The sequence below is a fragment of the Oncorhynchus mykiss genome, chromosome 20 (assembly GCF_013265735.2).
Source record: "Oncorhynchus mykiss isolate Arlee chromosome 20, USDA_OmykA_1.1, whole genome shotgun sequence".
In the NCBI taxonomy this organism is placed as follows: Eukaryota; Metazoa; Chordata; class Actinopteri; order Salmoniformes; family Salmonidae; genus Oncorhynchus; species Oncorhynchus mykiss.
The window spans coordinates 13,149,188-13,171,791 of NC_048584.1; the positions used below are offsets into that span (position 1 = coordinate 13,149,188).

The 22,604-nt window shown below is 40.9% G+C and overlaps 2 protein-coding genes across 2 annotated transcripts; both read right to left on the minus strand.

Annotated features, from left to right (window-relative positions):
• Positions 1-333: 333 nt before the first annotated feature.
• slc35g1 (solute carrier family 35 member G1) lies at positions 334-7,920 on the minus strand. Its single transcript, XM_021575792.2, has 3 exons — positions 7,532-7,920; positions 2,997-3,168; positions 334-2,892 (listed from the first exon to the last, which is right to left on the minus strand). Exons 1-3 carry the CDS (start codon positions 7,824-7,826, stop codon positions 2,100-2,102), a joined length of 1,260 nt encoding a protein of 419 aa, XP_021431467.2. The 5' UTR covers positions 7,827-7,920; the 3' UTR covers positions 334-2,099.
• A 676-nt stretch (positions 7,921-8,596) lies between these two features.
• LOC110499008 (leucine-rich glioma-inactivated protein 1) lies at positions 8,597-21,513 on the minus strand. The gene is made up of 8 exons (XM_021575794.2): positions 21,052-21,513; positions 20,750-20,821; positions 20,031-20,102; positions 19,865-19,936; positions 15,393-15,464; positions 15,068-15,237; positions 10,200-10,364; positions 8,597-10,023 (listed from the first exon to the last, which is right to left on the minus strand). Exons 1-8 carry the CDS (start codon positions 21,240-21,242, stop codon positions 9,203-9,205), a joined length of 1,635 nt encoding a protein of 544 aa, XP_021431469.2. The 5' UTR covers positions 21,243-21,513; the 3' UTR covers positions 8,597-9,202.
• Positions 21,514-22,604: the final 1,091 nt, after the last annotated feature.

The window sequence follows — 22,604 nt, forward strand, 5'->3', positions numbered from 1 at the left end:
TGCAAAAATGGTTCTACAGTGCCTTCAGAAAGTATTGATACTCATTGACTTATTCCACATTTTGTTGTGTTTGAGTCTGAATTCAAAATGGATTAAATTGATATTTTTTCTCACCCATCTACACACAATAGTGAAAACATGTTTTTAGAACTTTTGCAAATGTATTGAAAGTGAAATACAGACATATCTAATTCACATAAGTATTCACACCCCAGAGTCAATACTTTGTAGAAGCACCTTTGGTGATGATTACAGCCTTGAGTCGTCTTGTGCAAAGCTGATACAGACATACTCATCTATATTTGGGGATTTTTTCCCATTCTTCCCTGCAGATTTTCTCAAGCTCCGTTAGATGGAGAGTGGCGGTGAACAGTAATCTTCAAGTCTTTCCACACATTTTCAATGGGATTCAAGCCTGGGCTTTAGCTGAGGGCCTCAAGGACTTTCACATTCTTGTTCTGAAGCCATTTCAGCATTGCTTTTGCTGTATGCTTGGGGTCATTTGTCCTGTTGGAATGTACATTTTTGCCCCAGTCTGTTGTTTGCACTCTGAAGCAGGTTCTCAAGGAGTTGCCTGTATTTGGCTCCATTCATTGTTCTCCCTATCCTTACCAGTCTCCCAGTCACAGCCGCTGAAAAGCATCCCCATAGCATGCTGCTACCGCCATGCTCCACGGTAGGTAGGGATGGTGTTCAATGTGTGATGAGTTATTGCTGTTTTTTTCCAGACTTAGCGCTTTGCATTTAGGCCAAAGACTCAAATTTTTGTCTCATCAGACCAAATAATATTTTTGTATTTCACTTGCCTTTTTGGCAAACTCCAGGTGTGCTGTCGTGCCTTTTTCTCAGGAGTGGCTTCAGTCTGGCCACACTCCCATAAACCCCAGATTTGTGAAGTGCTGTAGACACGGTTGTCCTTCTGGCAGGTTCTCCCATCTCAGCCAAGGAACTGTAGTTCTATCAGAGTGGTCATTGGGTTCTTGGTCACCTGCCTTACCTAGGTCCTTCTTGCCTGTTTGCTCAGTTTGGTCAGACGGACTGCTCTAGGCAGAGTCTGGGTAGTTCCATATTTTTCAACACAATTCTATCTCAGAGATCTATGGACAGTTCCTTGGACTTCTTGGTATAGTTTCTGCTCAGACATGCAAGTTGTAGTGACATCTAATGGATGATCAAAGGAAATTGGATGCACCTGAGCTCAATTTGGAGTGTTATAGCAAAGGAGTGTAAATACTTATGTTAAATGAATTATTAATGTATTTGATTTTCAATCAATTTGCTTATATTTCTAAAAACATGTTTTCACTTTGTCATTATGGGGTTTCGATTTTGAATTCAGGCTGTAACACAACAAATTGTGGAATAAGTCAAGGGGTATGAATACTTTCTGAAGGCACCGTATATAGTGCCACTGCCAAATAAGGGTAATTTGTCTTGTAACCATAGTGGAACCCTTTTTGAAGGTTCTACCATGTTCATGAGGTTCTAAATGGAACCTTTATGGTGCTATAAAGAGGGTTAGCCATATTATATTACCTTTAAAATGACATGGGTCTTAATATTGTGTTCATTTACAAGTTGAATCAGGTGTGCTAGCTCTGGACCGGCTGGGTGGTCCCTGAGGAGATAATTGAGATTTAGTCAACAGTTGACACGAGGCCTTACATAAGTCTCTCACAAGACACTATTACTGGCCAGTCATATTTAACATGCAGTGACATAATACAACAGATTATGTCAACTGGAATGACATTCACTCTCGGCTGCACAAAAAGAGCTGTGAGAAAGCCACGCCCCAAAATATTAGAATGAGCCACCTCCCCTACATTTGAATTATCACTAAAAGATTAAAGCACCGTTTTCTGAACGGCAAAGAACCATTGAAGAGCTCAAATGGTTATTTTGAGTCCTTATGGTTCCACATAGAACCATCACCCTTACCAAAGAACCCTCTTTTCTAAGTGTGTTGATGTAAATACTAAAACATTTCCAGTTTTGTGCTCAAAACCTCACAGTAACATTTGGATGTAATATTGCTTCTTTGGTTTAAATAACACTCTTGACTGCTGAACATTAACATCATGTTAATTGATAACCTTTCATTTATTCCTGGAATCAAATATTTGTCTGATGCGTGGTTCGCGGCTCTTTCTTGGGTGTGTGTTGCTGTACCACTTCCTTAGAGCCACACCACAGGTACTGACGACCACACAACATGCCCCACCGAGACTCCACATGGTGGGCTTACGGTTGAAAAAAAAGAACTGGAAAATAAAGGCCAGGACCACGTCAACGGTCCTCATCAAGGCCACAGGGCCGGCCTTCTCAATCTGAAGTGCTTTGGTGAGGAACGTTTGGCCAGCAATACCCAGGATTGCTATCAGCATAAGGACCCACCTGTCTCTCCCACAGAATGGAATGGTCCATTCACCAAGTATAAACAAAGTGATGACACACTCAATGAAACCAATGACCGCATAGTACCACACAGACAGATAGTAGTGGACGCTTTTGCCCATTTTCCTGAGTATAACTAAAGTGCAGGCTGCTCCTAACGCTCCACCGAAGGCTGCAATAGTCCCCTTGAGATGATTGGTGTAGTCTCCCTCTATTCCCTCTCTACGAGCACCAAATATAAAGGGAGGCCTGGCTATCATTATGACACCAGCCAGTGTGAAGACAGTGAAGACACAGTCCCAGATTGTGCATTTCTCTTTGAGGAAGATCCAGGCTAACAAGGCAGTGAACACTGGGTTGCTGAACATGATGACTGTTGCATCAGCCAGGGGCATCTGCTGAACTGCATAGAACAATAGGATCATGGCGTTGGAACCCAAGAACCCTCTCATCACCAAATAGATCCGCTTGTCTCTTGGTCCAAGGAAGCCAGTCCTGAAAAACAGAAAATTGATAGGTTAAATATTTGTATGGGATTATCAAGGTTCAAGGGGTCAAGTGGTCCAATATAGTATAAATACAGTTATGTAATAACTTACTTGTAATAGATAAGCATAGGCATCACAAACAGCATCTGGAAGAAGCAGCGAAAGGCACTGATTTCTACAGCATGGACTCCATCTATTGTCTTCACCAGAAGAGCTATAATGGAGAAGAATACTGTTGCCAGCAGGCCATAAAACAGGCCCAGTCCTGGACAATGTTTATTCTCTGAGGACAGAGGGAGAAGGACACATGAACTGGTTAAAATAGCTTGAATGGAACTGAACATTAACCTACTAAGAGGGAAGTAATTTAATAGTTGTTTGTCTGAGATGGGGAAGAGGTACAGTACTCAAATGTGATATCAAATGCAACTTTGTTGAAAAGAATCCCTGCTAAAGCTTAGTTACTGGCAGCTTCTTGACAAATTGAAAGCTGCAGGGTGATTTGAGGTGTTGAATATTATTAGATATATCTACCTGGGAGTTGGCCTGTCACACACTGTACCTACTGATTACTCATGTTTATTGCCAACATAGAAAGAGGGCAATGAACCAATGTCCCCTAAATAGAGGGAGACTCAAATTGAACAGGAAGTATAAGAAGGGGCCATTTTAGCCTGTACTAACTAGATATATGGAAAACAGTGTGGAAGGACGCAGAAGAGCATTACTCATCTGAGAACAGACAACACCATTGTTAGACTTCCTTGTGAGTTTGATTAACACCCTGTGGGCACTGTAGGTGCTCATTCTTTCCCATTTTGTAATCGTACCTTAAATCAGGGGTCTCCAACAGGTAGATTGCAAGCTACCAGTAGCTCGCAGCGCACCTACTGTATCAATAGCTCGGCCAATCTATTCTGAAAGTACATTCATTTTTTCATGTGTTCCATCTGTCATAAACATAAAGCTCCCGGCTACTATCCAATCAAAGTCACATTGACAACATCCCTGGTTAGGCACTTTTGTCTTAAAAAGTCAAACGTAACACAGTCTGCCAATTAATTTCCAGCAATATTTCCTCTGTCTGTTTGGTGTGCACGTTTGGTGTGCACTAGGCTGTATAGCTGGCTATTTGTATGTAACCAGGTCAGTTGCCCCAGTATCTCTGTCTGAGAGACCTCTCTAACGCCCAGGAAGCTCAGATTCAAACTCCCATTCACCAGCTCTGCAAGCATTATAAAAAACGTTTGTTTACTCACCAAATATATCTCATTTACTCCCGTTACGGCCAGTATGGACATCCAAAAAAGGTATAAATATAAATGTACAAGCAACAGAAAAAAATGCCTCTTCGGCACCACCAATGTATTGAGCTGTTGTAGACCTCCGACGTGTGCGTGGCAGAAATATGTGAATTACATATGCATTTTTTTTTTCCGGTTACTTGTACATTTTTATTTAGACCTTTTTTGGAAGTACATACATACAGTGCCTTCAGAAATTATTCACACCCCTTGCCTTTTTCCACATTTTGTTTTATTCCAGCCTGAATTTAACATAAGATGTTTTGAGGCCTACTAAGTGGTGCAGTGGTCTTCACTGCATCGCAGTGCTAGTTGTACCACTAGAGATCCTGGTTCGAGTCCAGGCTCTGTCGTAGCTGGCCGCAACCGGGAGACCCATTGGGCGGTGCACAATTGGCCCAGCGTCGTCCGGGTTAGGGGAGGGTTTGGCCGGGATGTTCTTGTGCCATCGCCCACTAGTGACTAAGGCACTGCATCTCAGTGTTTGAATCCAGGCTGTATCAAAACAATTGGCCTAGGATCGTCCGGGTTTGGACGGTGTATGCCGTCATTGTAAATAAGAATTTGTTTTTATCAGACTTGCCTGGTTAAATAAATAAATAAAATAAAAACACAGAGGATTTCCAATGCCTTGCAAAGAAGGGCACCTATTGGTAGATGGCTAAAAATTTAAAAAAAGCAGACAGCTGACATGGTGAAGTTATTAATTACACTTTGGATGGTGTATATATATCGGGCGGCAGGGTAGCCTAGTGGTTAGAGCGTTGGACTAGTAACTGGAAGGTTGCAAGTTCAAACCCCCGAGCTGACAAATCTGTCGTTCTGCCCCTGAACAAAGCAGTTCCTAGGCCGTCATTGAAAATAAGAATTTGTTCTTAACTGACTTGCCTAGTTAAATAAAGGTAAAATAAAAAAGAAAAAAATATATATGACTAGATATATGGAAAACAGTGTGGAAGGACACAGAAGAGCATTACTCATCTGAGAACAGACAACACCATTGTGTGACTTCCTTCCCCATTTTGTAATCATACCTTAAATCGAGGGTCTCCATACACGACAAAGATACAGGCGTCCTTCTTAACTCAGTTCAGGGATTTCACCATGATGCCAATTGTGACTTTAAACAGTTACAGAGTTGAATGGCTGTGATAGGAAACATTGTAGTTACTCCACAATTCTAACTTAATTGACAGAGTGAAAAGAAGGAAGCTTGTACAGAATACAAATATTCCAAAACATGGACTGAAACAAGGCTCTAAAGTAATATTGCAAAAAATGTGGCAAGTTACTCACTTTTTGACCTGAATACAAAGTATTATGTTTGGGGCAAATCCAATACAACACATTACTGAGTACCAACCTCCATATTTCCAAGCATAGTGGTGGCTGCATCATGTTATGGGTATGCTTGTAATTGTTAAGGAGTGCAGAGTTTTTCAGGATAGAAAATAAATGTAATGGAACTAAGCACAGGCAAAACCCTAGAGGAAAACCTGGTTTTCTGCTTTCCACCAGACACTGGGAGATGAATTCACCTTTCAGTAGGACAATAACCTAAAACACAAGAAGACACTGAATGTTCCGGAGTAGACGAGTTTCAGTTTTGATTAAATCTACTTGACCTGAAAATGGTTGTCTAGCAATCATCAACAACCAATTTGACAAAGCTTGAAGAATTTTGAAAAGAATAATGGGAAATTGTTGCACAATCCTGGTGTGGAAAGCTCTTACAGACGTAACCAGAAAGACTCAAAGCTGTAATCACTGCCAAAGGTGCTTCTACAAAGTATTGACTCAGGGGTGTGAATACTTGTAAATGAGATTTCTGTATTTCATTTTCAATACATTTTGCAAAAATGTCTAAAAACATGTTTTCATTTAGTCATTATGGGGTATTGTGTATAGATGGGTGAGAACATTTTGAATTCAGACTGTAACACAACAAAATATGTAATAAGTCAAGGGGTATGAATACTTTCTGAAGGCACTCTACTGGCCGTAACGGGAGTAAAGGAAGATAGTTGTTCAGTGAAACATATTTGTTGAGTACAGAACGTATTTTGATATTAAAACACTTGCAGAGCTGGTGAATGGGAGAGCTTCCTGGGTGTTAGAGAGGTCTCTAACGCACATACATTTTTGTTGTTTCTCTATGAATAAGTGTAATATGAGAGTAAAAAACAGAAAAGTCCCATACCAGGATTTTTTCTTTACTGAGAACAGAATTTGGGAAAACACAGAAGATTCTTTTATGGGGCCTGTCATTCCAAATGCCGTTTATTAGCCATTACACTGAGTGTACAAAACATTGCCATCAGAACAGCTTAAATTCGCTGGGGAATGGACTCTACAAGGTGTCGAAAGCATTCCACAGGAATGCTGGCCCATGTTGACTCCAATGCTTCCCACAGTTGTCAAATTGGCTGGATGCCCATTGGGTAGTGGACCATCCTTGATACACACGGGGAACTGTTGAGCGTGAAAAACCCAGCAGCATTTCAGTTCTTGACACACTCAAACCGGTGTGCCTGGCACCTACTTATCATACCCCGTTCAAAGGCACTTCAATCTTTTGTCTTTCCCATTCAGTGAATGGCATGGAAAAAGCAGTTGTTCTTAATGTTTTGTACACTTTGTGTATTTTACCAGGTATAACAGAGCAACCTCTTGTTACCGGGGAAGAGGGGAAGAGTTGCAGGGTAGAGAAGAAGACAAGAATGTTCCTATTTGAAAGCTATATATAAAAATATAAATAAGTAGCTACTACACATTTTTTAAGTAGAAAAGGTTATAAAAAATGATAGACAAGGTTGGAGACCCCTCCCTGTCTATTAAATTATATGTTTTTAAATAAATGCCCACCATCCTAGAGGTATAATATAATAATATAATTCATCCTGGTGGGAAATTGCCTGATCATCACCTTTGAGGATGATGAAAATGTTTAAACGGATTACCATTCAATAATTCATAATCAGACAGATTAAAGTGGGGGTGAAGCAGCCACAATGATGCAATGTGGAATATTAGCTAGTTTAATCTGAAAGAGTTTGTGAGGCAATGTTTATTACCAGTATAGTAATTAGAGAACCACGATTAGGTCCGTTACATAACGTGCTGCTACGGAGGTCGTCATTGGCTACTCCGCTGGTTATAATTTCTCATTCCCATCTACCTCAAAAGGTCATACAACTTTACCTAGATGGAAGCAGATCCAGTCATATAATGGACTGTGTTAATAAACCGCAAACAAGTGTGTTCAAGTGGTTACGTTGGTAGACCTCTAAAGATAGCTAGCTAAATTATATAAATTATCTCTAGTTTTAGCTTGAAGGCTACCTTTGGCAACTGTGTCTCCTGCGTCCGTTGAGATGGGATCCCCGCCGCCGCCAATTCTACAACACAAGGGAGGACATAATCTTTGCTTCGCACTGCTTTCCACTGTTCTAGTCCTTGCCTCTTCATTACCCCGCTCATCATGACTGTTACTTTGTAAATTAATCCTCTCAGTAGTGTGTTCATCCTCGTCGTCATCGCCAACTTTGTGAAATACAACTTTAATGTCCCCCTGTCTAAAGGGAACGGCCGATAGAACTCTGTCGTCTATACTATTACTGTCCTTCAAATCCCCCATTGTAAAATGCAACTGCAACAGGTGAGCATGCCTTGGATGTATTTTACACCCTTTATGTCTGAGGGTGAGTGAGTTGTCAGACCGGTTTAATATGTAACCTTAGTGGCCACTGTAGTAGCATGCAATAGTTACTTTAACCACGGGGGACAGCTCCAGTGGGCAGCTCTCCGGGGTCATGGCTAGAAGGGATCCAGCGTTTGTCAAATTAACCTCAGATTTGACTTTTGGTAGCAGGTTAGGAGAATTCGTTTTGGGGTAGGAAAAGAGTTAGGGGTAGCTAAAATTCACAAAAAAATACACTTTTGACGTTAATTTGTCAAAAGATGGATCCCTTCTAGCCGCGCTCAAGCAAATGACATACCGGTAAGGGGCAAGCCAGTTGGCCAACCAAAACGTTACCCTAAATACAGGTCTAGTTCAAAAAACGGTTCAACCTTCACCTTATTCAAAAAATATGAAAGAATAGTGGACATTATTGGGGTACTAAACTAAAGTGCTGTTCTTGTTATAGAATGATCAAGATTTGAATATGTGTAGGCCTGTGGAGGCTGGTGGGAGGAGCTATAGGAGGATGGGCACATTGTAATGGTTGGAATGGAGTTTTTGGAACAGGGTCAAACACAGTTTCCATACGTTTGATACTGTTCCATTTATTCCATTCCAGCCATTACAATGGGCCCGTCCTCCTATAGCTCCTCCCACCAACCGCCACTAGTGTAGGCTAATGCAATTGTGGTGTTTTATTAAACAAGGACATGAAGATAACGCATTTATGGTTTTATGAAATGTGTTTATTACTAGCCTACTACACATAAAATACAGCTAAAGTAAAAACAAAATACACTCTTACTACAGATTAGAATACACATGTTTTTTGTAGTATTGCAGTTATATATCTTGGCCTACAGTAGGTTAAATTCAAAATGTAATTTCAAAATCTAAAACTAGCTCCATATGAAAGATATAACATGATTGGAGTGGTCCCCTCTACATACAAAATGCGGTATCGTATAAATTAATTGGCTCATTATAAAAACGTAAACATTTTATTTGGCAAATTGTTTGTCAATGAAATGTTCAATTTAACATTTGAGTTACATTTGAATGTATTCTCGTTATTTTCTTTACCTAAAGCACAGCTATTGTCGTAGTATAGGGCTTAGTTGCAGTCAGTCAACAATTGCTTTGTCTACAAGGAAGAAAAGAGGAGAGTGCTGTGAAAGAAAGGGATACAGTAGATGTTTCTAGCAAGGCATTCATCAGGAATTCTTATTAGTGGACTATATCATGCATATAGCCCTACAGTATAGTCATCCCCTCCAGTGTTATGTGATACTGCATTTATCAACTACACACTCCTTAATTGTTTTCATTAATTAATTATTACTCAGGTCAATCATTATGTGCTCGTATATCTGAGTTTTCCCTCTAAAGCTGGAGGCCAGCAGAAACTCTCTGTTGTCAATGGACACCACAGAGAATGCCCTTGGTGCCTGGATGTTCAGGTCCTGGAAGTGAACAAATTGGCCCCTCTTCAAATCCCACTGATAGACCTGCGTCAGTGAGTAGTCGCTGCCGAGGATGGCGTACTGCCAGTTGCCGATGGAGACTGGCTGGAAGACCATGGAGCCCCGCGAAGGCATTGTCTGTACCTCTTTGAACATGGCGCCGTCCCACCTCATCACCTTGGAGTCCCCAATAAAACGCGTCAGGCAGATGAAAAGATCACTCTTCACCTTGAAGTGCTTGACCGCATACACGTCCTCCATTTCGGGGATATCAGTGCGCCTGTCGAACTGCTTCAGACTCTTGCTCCACTGGTAGATGACAGGCCTCTGGGAACTGCTGGCTAGGATCAGATGGGGCTTTCCAGAGATCTCCAGGTACTCCACGTCTGTGTCACGGTACCAGAGATGGAGGGACTGGTGAGAGTAGAACCCATAGCCGTTCCACTTGTACACTGTGGTATAACCGGCCTTGGAGCTGTCTGCGATCACGAAGAAGGACTCACCGTCTATGAGGAAAGTCTCAATGTCATTAGGTTTCCTGATTTTTAGGATGTCAATATCCTGGATTTTGATGAATTTGTTGGCTGAAATGTCCCGCTTGTAAATGTGAGAGCCACCAAAGAGCTGGGCTACGAAGATGAACAGCTGATTATCAATCACCATGGGTTTGCATACCACAGTGGATGTACCTGTAAAACAAGGACCAAAAACAAAGTATTAGAACATAGGAACATGAAGTCAACATTTGCGAGAAACACTAAATACATATACACTATACATTTTTAGGATGCACAAGATATAGTACGCCACTGTATTCATGGCATATCATTTCGACATCTCGTGATATAAAATAAACATTGCTCACTTTGAATGCTGTCATAGGTTCTGAAAACAGTTTCAACGTGATCCCATTCCAGGAAGCTGCACGTTCCAGTAAAGGGCTGGGCAAACACAACAAATGTATCCATACCAAAGATAAAGGACTCCACTGAAATGGACTCAAACATCAGTGGCTGATAAGAGGCAAACTCTGCAATACAAAACAGATTTCATGTTTCAATGTTTATTCGACAAGTGCAAAACCGGTGTAAGACAGTACAGTGAAATTCTTACTTGAGAGCTATTTCCCAAAAATGAAGCAATAATAATGTAGATAATTGAAAATTGAATAAAAAAACAAGATGTATGATGTAAGTTGAACATAAGAATGCAAGTACAGTGCCTTCAGAAAGTGTTCACACCCCCTGACTGTTTCCACATTTGTTTGTGTTACAAAGTGAGACTAAAATGGATTAAATTGTCATTTTATTGTCCACTCAAAATACTCTAATGTCAAAGTAGAAGAAAAATTGAATACCCCTTTGAGCATGGTGAAGTTCTTAATTACACTTTGGATGGTGTATCAGTACACCCAGTCACTACAAAGATACAGGAGTCCTTCCTAACTCCGTTGCCGGAGAGGAAGGAAATCGCTCTGGGATTTTACCACAAGGCCAATGGTGATTTTAAAACAGTTACAGCGTTTAATGGCTGTGATAGGAAAAAACTGAGGATGGAAAAACAATATTGTAGTTACTCCACAATACAAAATTCAAAAGGCACTCGCACATCTGAGCTATCTTTTTTAAAGGTGCATGTACTGCGTATACTGACAGTCATAGACCGTTTTGCCAACATGAAAGAGAGGAGGAGGCATTGGCATTCACAGGGCCGGCTACAGGCATAAGCAAAATAAGCGGTCACTTAATTTTCATTTTTTGGAACTCCGTCATGGTCTCAAATTACTATTGAGAATAAGAATAGTAGAATACACCAGGTGCAATTTTTTACATGTGGTTTTGCATCCTTCAACAGTTTTTCTCTTAGTATGTCACTCACTGAACCAACTCTAGTTTAGGGTACCCAAAAGGCTAGAGTCGGCCCTGGACATTCATCTAATGTACAAGTAGGGTGAGTCAACATGTTTTTTCTTCTTGCTCGCACGGTGCACACACACACACACGCACACACACACACACACACACACACACACACACACACACACACACACACACACACACACACACACACACACACACACACACACACACACAGAGAGAGAAATCAACACCATGGACTGCCACATGTTATTTAGCAATGTTGATTGGACTAAAACGTTTTTGGTATCTTTAAGTTTGTTTTCACTGTATTAGACTAAGCATAAAATCGAATTTGTCACATGCTTCATAAACTAACAGTGAAATGCTTACTTACGAGCCCTTCCCAACAATGCAGAGAGAAATAAAATAATAATAAATAATAACACGAGGAATAAATACACAATATTTTTAGAAATGTTTTGGCAGCGTTTACAGCCTCGAGTCTTCTTGGGTATGACGCTACAAGCTTGGCACACCTGTATTTTGGGAGTTTCTCCCATTCGTCTCTGCAGATCCTCTCAAACTCTGTCAGGATAGATGGGGAGCGTCGCTGCACAGGTCTCTCCAGAGATGTTCGATCAGGTTCAAGTCCGGGCTCTGGCTGGACCACTCAAGAACATTCAGAGACTATTCCTGAAGCCACTGCTGTGTTGTCTTGGCTGGTTGTTGTCCTGTTGGAAGGTGAACCTTCTCCCCAGTCTGAGGTCCTGAGCGCTCTGGAGCAGGTTTTCATCAAGGATCTCTCTGTACTTTGCTTCGTTCATCTTTCCCTCGATCTTGACTAGTCTCCAAGTCCCTGCCACTGAAAAACATCCCCAAAGCATGATGCTGCCACCGACATGCTTCACCGTAGGAACGGTGCAAGGTTTCCTCCAGACGTGAAGCTTGGCATTCAGGTCAAAGAGTTCCATCTTGGTTTCATCAGACCAGAGTTTCTCATGGTCTGAGAGTCCTTTAGGTGCCTTTTGGCAAACTCCAGGTGGGCTGTCATGTACCTTTAACTGAGGAGTGGCTTCCGTCTGGCCGCTCTATCATAAAGGCCTGATTGGTGGAGTGCTGCAGAGATGTTTGTCCTTCTGGAAGGTTCTCCCATATCTACAGAGGAATTATGGACCACTGTCAGTGACCATCGGGTTCTTGGTGACCTCTCTGACCAAGGCCCTTCTCCCCCTATTGCTCAGTTTGGCAAGGGCGGCCAGCTCTAGGAAGAGTATTGGTGGTTCTAAAATTCTTCCATTTGAGAATCATGGAGGCCACTGTGTTCTTGTGGACCTTCAATGCTGCTGACATTTTTTGGTACCCTTCACCAGATCTGTGCCTCGACACAATCCTGTCTCGGAGCTCTACGGACAATTCCTTCAACCTGTGGACTTGGTTTTTGCTCTGACATCCACTGTCAACTGTTGGACCTTATATAGACATGTGTGTGCCTTTCCATATCATATCAAATCAATTTAATTTACTACAGATGGACTCCTCTATCAAGTTGTAGAAACATCACAAGGATGATCAATGGAAACAGGATGCACAATTTTGAGTCTCATAGCAAAGGGTCTGAATACTTATGTAAATAATGTATTTCTATTTTTTATTTTTAGTAAATAATGCAAAATTGTAGAAAAACCTGTTTTTGTGTAGATTGAAGATAGACATAAATAATTTAAAACTTTTTTGGAGACACCTGGACTAAGGTGTCTGGGATGATGGAGTTGATGTGTGCCATGACCAACCTTTCAAAGCATTTTATGATTACAGATGTGAGTGCTACAGGGCCATAGTCATTGTGATAGGTAGCCTTTGAGTTCTTGGGAACAGGAATGATGGTGGTCAGCTTGAGACGTGGGGATTACAGACTGGGATCAGTAGAGGTTGAAAATGACTGTGAAGATGCCAGACGTTATGAGAACCGTCTGGCCCCGTGGCCTTGCGAGTATTGAACAGATTAAAAGCTTTACTCACGTCGGCCTCAGAGCGAGATCACCCAGTCCAATGAAATGGCGGGGGCCCTCATGCACAGCTTGGTGTTGTTTTTATCGAAGCGTGCATAAAATGCATTGAGTTCGTCTGGTAGAGAGGCATCGTTGGGCAGATCACGGCTAGGCCTTCCTTTGTAATCTGTAATGGACTGTAGCCCCTGCCACATACGTCGAGTGTCAGAGCCGGTGTAATAGGATTCCCATATTGTCCTTTCGTCTGTTTGATGGCTTTGCGGAGGTTGTAGCGGAACTTCTTGTACGTGTTCGTGTCAGCCATAGTGCCGGGGTTGGCTGTGGTAGCCCTGTGTGTGCAATATTTCTGTCCTTTATTTTAGCACTTACCTCAGTGTTAATCCAGGGCTTTTGATTGGGGAAGCAGCAAACCTTCACTGTGGGGAAAGCGTCTGCAATGCGTTTCCTGATGAAGCCGGTGACTGTGGTTGCCAGCTCGTTGATGCTATCGGTGCAGTCCCAGAACATATTCCAGTCAGATCTAGGAAAGCAGTCCTGCAGTATAGCTTCCGCTTTGGGTATCATTTATCTACCGTCATTGTAAATAAATGTCCACGGAACGCATCACAGGTACTTCCTGTTTGAGCTTCTGTTTGTAAACAGGAAGCATGAGTCATGATCTGATTTGCCTAAGGGGCATCATGGTGGGCCTTGTATGCTTGCATGTGGGTTGAGTAACAGTGGTCTAGGACTTTATCGCCCTTAGTGGCAAAGGAGACGTGTTCATAGAAGTTGGGAATCAAGTGTCTTAGTGACACGGAAATAAAATTACTGGCACCAAGAAAAGCAGCCTCGTACAGTTCGTTAAGTGCCAGCTTGTTGCTGTAGTAGGCCTGAGGTGGAATATATACATCAACACTCTCGAGAGGTAGGAGGGTCTGCATTTCACCATCGTGGAAATTCCAAGACGGGTGAACAATACATTGTTGGTGATGAAGAGACTTACCCCTCCCCTTTTGATTTCCCTGAATCCAATGTCCTGTACGCTCAGTAAATGGAGAATCCACTGAGTTGGATAGCTGCGGGGGGTCTGAAAGCCATGTTTCAGAAAAACAGAATATTGCAGTTACGAGAGTCCCGTTGACAGGAAAGCTGCGATCAGTCTTCCATCTTATTATCAAGTGGCCAATAGAATACAGGGAAGTGGTCGCCGGTTTTCCCTTCGCCTTAGTCCCACCAGGATGCCCGCTCTTCTCTTTTTCGCCTGCATTTCCTCTTGGGTAGCCCGAAGATTGGGTCAGAGGTACACAAAGAGCCCAGGGCAGATGACTTGAAGTCGAAGTTGATAAGGATTACCATCACTACCAGAGAAGGCAACATTACTGGCATTCTTCCTTGGTGACTGTTTTTAGTGTTTGTAGGCTACTCTAGGTACATACTCTACAGTATTAGTGTTATCATTTTCACTTTATTCTGACTTGTAATTAATTTACAGTCTTTGAGTCTATTGTGTAATGGCCACTGCTGAATAGCATGAAGCAGCAGTGGTTAAGGAGATTAACATTGCAAGGTGTGCAATGCATAGTCACTTTAACTCTTCCTACATGTACATATTACCTCAATTACCTCGACTAACCTGTGCCCGAGCACATTGACTCTGTACCGGTACCCCCTGTATATAGCCTCGCAATTGTTATTTTACTGCTGCTCTTTAATTATTTGTTACTTTTATTTCTTATTTTTTACTCATCTATTTTTTCCTTAATTACATGTGTTTTTCTTAACTGCATTGTTGGTTAAGGGCTTGTAAGTAAGCATTTCACTGTTGTATTCGGCGCATGTGACAAATAACATTTTATTTTATTTTAAATAATTGCACCAATCACCTGCAGTTATGCAGTCAAAAGACCCGGGCACAAGGTCATTGATCAGTTTCCCTTGAAAAAGCGGGGGCCCACTGCAGAAGATCTGATCAACCATCGCATTGGTGGTATGCATCCACTCCACCAGCCACTTTAGTTTGCAGTCACATTCCAGGTTGTTCCCTTTCAGATCCCTGGTAAAACAGGTTAACACAGTATGCATAAATCAAAACCTGAATATTTTGAATGAAAATAAAACACTTTTTTTTTGTTTTACATAAGTACACTTTAGATGGCGATGTTGCAGATTAAGCGGCTGGTTATGTGAAGAAAATAAAAAAATACTCACACTTTCACCAAAGCATCCATGCCCTTGAAAACATCTTTGGGTAATGTACCCAGGTTATTATAGGCCAGGCTCCTGATAAAAAATTTAAAAAAGGAAAACATTGTGTTTTAGACCACAAAATACAGTATGTCCTGAATCAACACAATACATTGTGTCTGACTTCTAAAAAGAGTTGTTCTTGGAACTCAGCATTATGTTTCCCCCCTGTCACTGCCCTGACTGTCACTTCGGTCCAGAATGAGTAAGGAGGAGAGGTTACAGAGCAGAAATCATGTTTTGTTTTGCACCCCAGGACATATTGTTCTTGGTTATAATTTGATTGTCAAGAGTACACAGTACACTCAGACAATCTACTGAAAATAGTGAAAGGCGATACATTCTTAGAATTACGATTCGACAAACTTATATGTCCACTCATGTTTGCCTTTTTTTTCTATACAAAGGAGTGTAGGGTAAAACGGGATGGTGGTGACACGGGACAGTTGTAACACTTGCAATTCCTCCAATCAGGAGCGAGGTAGAATCATATGATTCACTGTGCACATGCTCAGTTTAGTCCTGAATCCTTATGTGAAAAAGCAAGTCACTGTGATAAACTCTGCAAATTCTATTGACAGAAATCTGATTTTGAGGTAAGAAAGTCATTATTTTGACCGAATGTGTTTTTGTGATTGTATAAAAGTGTAGCTTCATTCACCAAACTTATATCAGGTTTATAACCAGTCTGTGTAGAGATATTTGATGCAAGTTAGCAATGGTAAAGTTTTAACATTTAGCTAAAATGGAAGCTAGCTAATGGCTGCAAGGGTCAGGGTTGGTTGTAACATGTTACAATTAACCCCGACTAAAACTGGATGTTTTTGGTACATGTTTTCTTTTACTTTCAGCATGCCTAGATCATGGAAGAGAAAGACAGACAGGGGAGGACCTCTCCACACTTTGAAAATAACGTAAAATGATGTAACAGAGCAGGGGGAATCAATCAGATCAGTTGCAAAGTTGTATGGCATATGTCATGTGATGCTGTGCAGATTCTGCAAAGAGAGAAAGAAACCACTGGAGAAGGGGTCGAGAGAGCTTGTAGGCTACCGTAGGGGAAACAGGGTCTTCGTTGACGAGCAGGAGCAGAAGTTGTCAAGAGTATCTCTTGAGGGCAGCTGATTTATGCCCACTGTGCCCACTGCTATCCATGCCACCTCTCCAGCTGCCTCCCAGGCCACCTCTCCAGCTGCCTTCCAGGCCACCTCTCCAGCTGCCTTCCAGGCCACCTCTCCAGCTGCCTTCCAGGCCACCTCTCCAGCTGCCTTCCAGGCCACCTCTCCAGCTGCCTTCTAGGCCATCTTTCCAGCTGCCTTCCAGGCCACCTCTCCAGCTGCCTTCCAGGCCAACTCTCTAGGCCAGGTGGAAACGCCTGATTACTCTTCTGATTTCAACCCAGTTGATGTACCCATTCAATCACTCGGAAGGCAAAACAAATGTTGCTCTTCCTAAAAGAAAAACAGATCGAAAGAAGAAAGCCAAAACAAACCACACCAAACAACAACAAAAACTGTCCTGCTTCAGAAATAAATAAATAAATAAAGCAGATTGAACCAGAAGATTCAGATTCCTTCATCGAGGAAAAGTTCTGCATGGTGTGCATGGAGCACTTTAACAATTCCAAGTCCGAGGAGGTCTGGTTGCAGTGCTAGGAATGCAAATTATGTAGGCACCAAGCCTGTACCACTGTCGCAACTGTGACTGATTAAATGTTCAACATACAAATCACACACACACCAGAAATGTTCAGGTGTTTAGTTTAGCCTAGTTGTTGTCTGGTTGAGAAAGACCATTTAGTGGAGGGTTAAATAACATGCCTAGTTAAAAAAAAATACAAATTAACATTTTTATTATTTATATTTATTATTATTTCTGCCAAACAAAATGTTAAACATGGCAATGTTGCTCTCATGGTCTCAATGAAGGCGTTCAAAAATGTGTTGCATGTCATGATTTATGAACTTTTTCAATCTGTTACAATTCACCTCAAGCACTTTTACAACTAACCCAGATCATGGGGTAGATTGTAACACTTCACTCCTTGTATTTAAGACAACACCATGCATTTGCAGTTTGTATATATAATAAAGTGTTACAACCATCCCCGGTCTCCCCTATTAGCAAATATTCTGAAATGAAAACTGGAAGTATTCCCAGTCAGAGAGGTCACCAAGTTTACATAGACCCACCACAGTGTCCTTTGGCAACTTGATATGGCAGAAGTGAGGGAGGCTAACCTTGCTTAATATCACTGAAATAGGATTTGCATCATATGCAGTTTTCACAATAATACAATTGAGGTACATTTGCTTAATATTTGAATGTACCTATGGGAGGCCTCAGTGAACAATGGTTTTGATAATGCTATGCACCATGGGAAAAGCAACAGAGGTGCGGACTAGAGTCACATGACTTTGACTTGAGTCGGACTCAAGTCACAAATTTGATGACTTGAGACTGGATTTGGAAACTCAAGACGTGGATCTCAACTTTGCCTTGAGACTGATGACTTGAAATGATCTGGCCAGGTTGTGTAATGTTTTGTCATTCATTTTGTGGGACACTTACTCTCCATGCAGCCAGAGACGTTTGACCAATGACCAGACATCAGCATTGGCGAGCAAAGGCACATTTCCCGATTAGTGACCATAAAGCACTTGTTTCATTTTCTCTGGTTTTGTTTGTCAAAAAACTGAGTAGCCTGCATTCATATTATCCATATAAAATACAGTTTAGCAATCTGCAACGGATCTTTGCCAGAACAATAGGCTACCTGGTGATTTAATTGTTAATTTTCATATTTCAGATGATAGGCCTTGGTTGGGTGAATTATATACCTCAGTGGTGGGTACTGGTTATATGTCTAAAGATAACTAACCTAGCACTTCCTTCAATACTTATAGGATGAAGATGTAACATATTAAATCAAGAACGATATTTATGAGGAAGAAAAAGGCTACAGACAGACCATGCCTTCCAACTGATCCTCAACCTCCGCTGCATAGGTGATAGGTGAGAATTGTCTGTTAATTGAAGGATTAGAATATTCCGCCTTGAAACATATAATTGTATGGAATTGATTATAATGTATGAAATCATAATCAATAAATGTGTAGTCCTAGTCAGAATTAGGGTAAAACAATATGTCTTTATGGTATTCTAAACACACTGTCTCAGCTTGGTGCTGACCTGACTAGAGATTTGGGAGAGAACGGGGAGTACGTCTCAAGGACAAAGTCACTCTCTCTGTCGGCTGGGAAGTGAGACAGGCAGTGTGTGCGTAGCAGGACATGTGTATGCGTATGTTTGTGTGTATGTGTGGGCGTGAGAAGTCAGTATAAAATAAATAGATTTGTATTCTTGACTTCAGAACGTTCCCGTGAATAAACATTTAACTTTGGTAGACTGGGCCTCTGTCTGTTTTCGTTTCTATCAGTATCTTACAAATCCTGATAAAACAGACTGAGGGTATCATAATTGAATTGGTAAATGAACAAGAGTATAGAATTCTCCTGACAATAGGCTACAGGTAGGCGGTGACATTGCAAACATGATTTACGTTCAGCTCAAAATGCTGGTGGAAAACATCGTTTATTTGTGTATATTGCGTTTAAAAAATGCAGCACCGTTTACGGCTGTAATGACAGACAACATTCGCGCAGCGATTGTGCGCGCTGGTTCGACCTGTGTGCGTGCGCTTGCTTATACGTGATCACCAAACAATTTTTGGAACTGCATGTATGGCAATCCTCTCCCTACAATTTGACGCAAATCAGCAATATGTTCGCTCGTTCATAGGTTCACAAACTCTTTGATCCGCAACCTCTAAAAATGCGTGTTTCAAAGCTTGAGAACCTATGATTTGCTGTAAGCTATAGGATCGGGTGCGTTGGATTGTCATATGCAGCTCCAAAATTGTTCGGTGATCAAAAATATTAGGCTAACAGTTTACTTTGCAATCTCACCCGCAATTTGGCATCAAGCAACAATTACTAGCATAGGCCTACGGTTCTTTTGGTAAGTCAATATGGCTTGAAATGCATAATTTACTTATGAAGCTTGCATTTGGAATTTGTTTTTTTAAATGAATTATTACATCATCAAAATGTGTTGTAGACAAAATAATGAAAAAGACTTGTCTGGTAGCCTCAATTGACAAATATTTGTATTTGAACAAGTCATTGCATGTATAGATATTTTTTTAAATCTTGATTTGAGACTTGACTTAATAAAAAAACGTGTGACTAAGAATGCACGTCTTGGACGTTCTACTTGGGACTCAATTTGAGACTCAGACCTTGAGACTAGCTTGTGACTCGAAAAATGTTCAAGTATGGTTAACACAATATGCAAATGACACAAGTCCATTGTTCTAACACATTTGACATGATTTCGGATTGTAATTAAGTAAAAAATGACATTCTTATACTTACAGGTGTATAACTGCTTTTAGGCCCCGGAATGCATATTGTGATATTGTTGCAATTTTGTTGTTTTCGATAAACCTGTGAATGAGTTAACATTTAATAACATATTTTGAGATTTAATCATCATATGATGCATTTGAGGATCATATCCAATAGAGAGAGTACAACTCACAGGTACTCCAGATGCGGTAGACCAAGGAATGCATCCTCATCAATTGAGTCAAATGTGTTGGCAGTGAATAGGCTGTTAAGAAAATAGTTTACATTCCATCATTTCTATAACATTTTTGCTTTTACTCACACTTGAATATAAATATTTCACATTGTGGTTGAGTTTCCAAGCAACCCACTGCTAAAAAAAATGTGAACCACTTCATTTTCATGTAGCCTAATCCTTCTGTTCACACTTGTAATGTTTTCTTACTCTGCGTTTCCAAAACAACTCTGTTTCACAAGCCTATAACAATAACATATGTGGTCCCAACATAACTTGTCATAACATAGCCTATTCAGTATTATTAATATTGCCCACAAACTCTTGACTCATTTTGCATCATTAGGCATGAGGGAAACCACCATGCCACAAATGCATGTTTTCCTGAAATGTTTTCACACTGTAGCCTATCATGGTGAGATATGGGTGGGTCCTCAGACAATCGATTTACTGCAGTGGAGTAACAGTATTCCCGAGAAAAGTTTTTGGTTTCATTTCATTGGGCAGCTTTTATTTCAGCTAAGCAGCCAATATCCTACGCCCCACTGAGTTCATGTAGTGTGTTATTACATAATCCTGCTCTTCCTCTGAGGGAGCAGAGCTGTGCTATGTTAATGCACATGGACCATCATGTTAACGTATATTATAAAACGTCGTTTAGTAACGTCAAAACTCACAGAAGATGTAGCGCTGGGGAGTGTAAGAAGCTTCCTCCAGGGATTTGGGTGAATCCTGATTTGAGAAAAGATCTGAATAGAAACATGGTACAAAAGATTCACGTTATTGATAATATATCAACCATTTAATTTGATTGTAGCCGTACATTATTTAAATTAGCTGCTTTGTTTGCGGTGTTATTTATTCCATTCAACATGTTCCTAATACTCGACAAAAGAGAGATCATACGATATCCCCATCATAATGCCATTGCCAATATTATTATTTAAATAATTTACAATATTTAATTCCAAGCACTTACAAGGAAAAGACATCAGGTGGAAAGCTGTGAGGGACCGATCTTATATTTTCACACAATGCATTATCTTTGGTGCACGTACAAGATGCGGGGCATCTAGGTTGCTTCACTCTTCTGCTCTCCGCTAAAAGCAGGATGGTGGCGACGCAAAGCAAGACCGTGCATTCTTTCAGGGTTTTGTTTCCATATCCCATCCTTTTGGTGCTCTCTGGTGACAACCAGTCCGTCGAAGATTTCTGAACATGAACCTCAATTAAATATCCAAACTTAAAATGTTTCAATGTCAAATCTTGAATGTCTGTATTTGCTTCGAGTTATGCAGTGATGCATGCAGCTTGTATCTCAATGACCAGGCACTCATCCAAAAGATTCGTTCTGCAAGGCGCAGTATGTAAATGCAGGACAGGGAAAATACGGCAAACGTCACCGATCCTTGGACGGATTAAAATCCTCCAAAATACGTTGTCATTCCAAAAGTGAAAATGTACACAATGTAGGCTACACAATTTTATATTGTATATTTTTGTAACTAGGTTGGCTCTGTGTTTTATTATGAAGCTCTGACTGAGCATCTATTTGGCTTGTGCCAAATAAGAAACGATGAAAGCCTCAGTCCCCGTAGAGAGAGCTCAGAGAGCTGCGCTTATTTTATGGCTAGGTGGTATGGAGCCCCACAGTGGAGGTGTCCTAGTACCCATAAAACGTAGCTGTTGAACAGGAAAATGGTTCCAATTGTTTTTCCACCATTCATTTTTTCCATAGGGGACTTTAGAAACACTTAAAACAAGGATTTTGTTTCGTATAGGCTAACCCTGGCGTAACGTTTTCATAACCATGTACATTTCTCTCGGACAATGTGACTTATCAAAATAATTGCCTTTATATACACTCAGATTTGAAAATGCTAATTAGCATCGAAGTAGACTTCACACAAGACTACTTAAGACTATTTAAATAAATGTAGCCAATTATTCATTACTACATTTAGCTAACATTTAGCTAACATTTTATCATTAATACAGAGATTCTTACCTTTGCCTCGATTCAGTCTTCTTCAGATCATCATGGCATTTGTAATTCTTTATGAAAGCCACATTAGCAGCTAATTAGCATTTTTTCGGGGGGGGGGGGGGGTAAATACAGGCAAATATATTGATAAGTCACTTTGTCCTAGAGAGATTTACACGGTTCTCAAAATGTCACGCCGGGGTACGTTACACACATTTGAAGTGTTTCTAAAAAACTCAATGGGAAAAAATGAATGGTAGGTTTTATGGGTTTTTCTGCGTTCAAAACAACTGGGAACTTGGGGAAAAACAAGCTCTGACTGGGAAAAATCGATTTGAACAGTCATCCAACTTGGAATTCCAACTCTGGGAACTCTGGCCTCTTTCTAGTGCTACGACATTCCGACTCGAAGATCAATGACATCATTAGGCCAAAATGAAGTCTGACCGTATCCATGTATAGTCTGAATTTTATATATTTCCAGATTATGTTTGGGGGGCATATAAAGAGCCACTAGTGAGTAGCAGCTGTCTCTAATGTTATTGGGG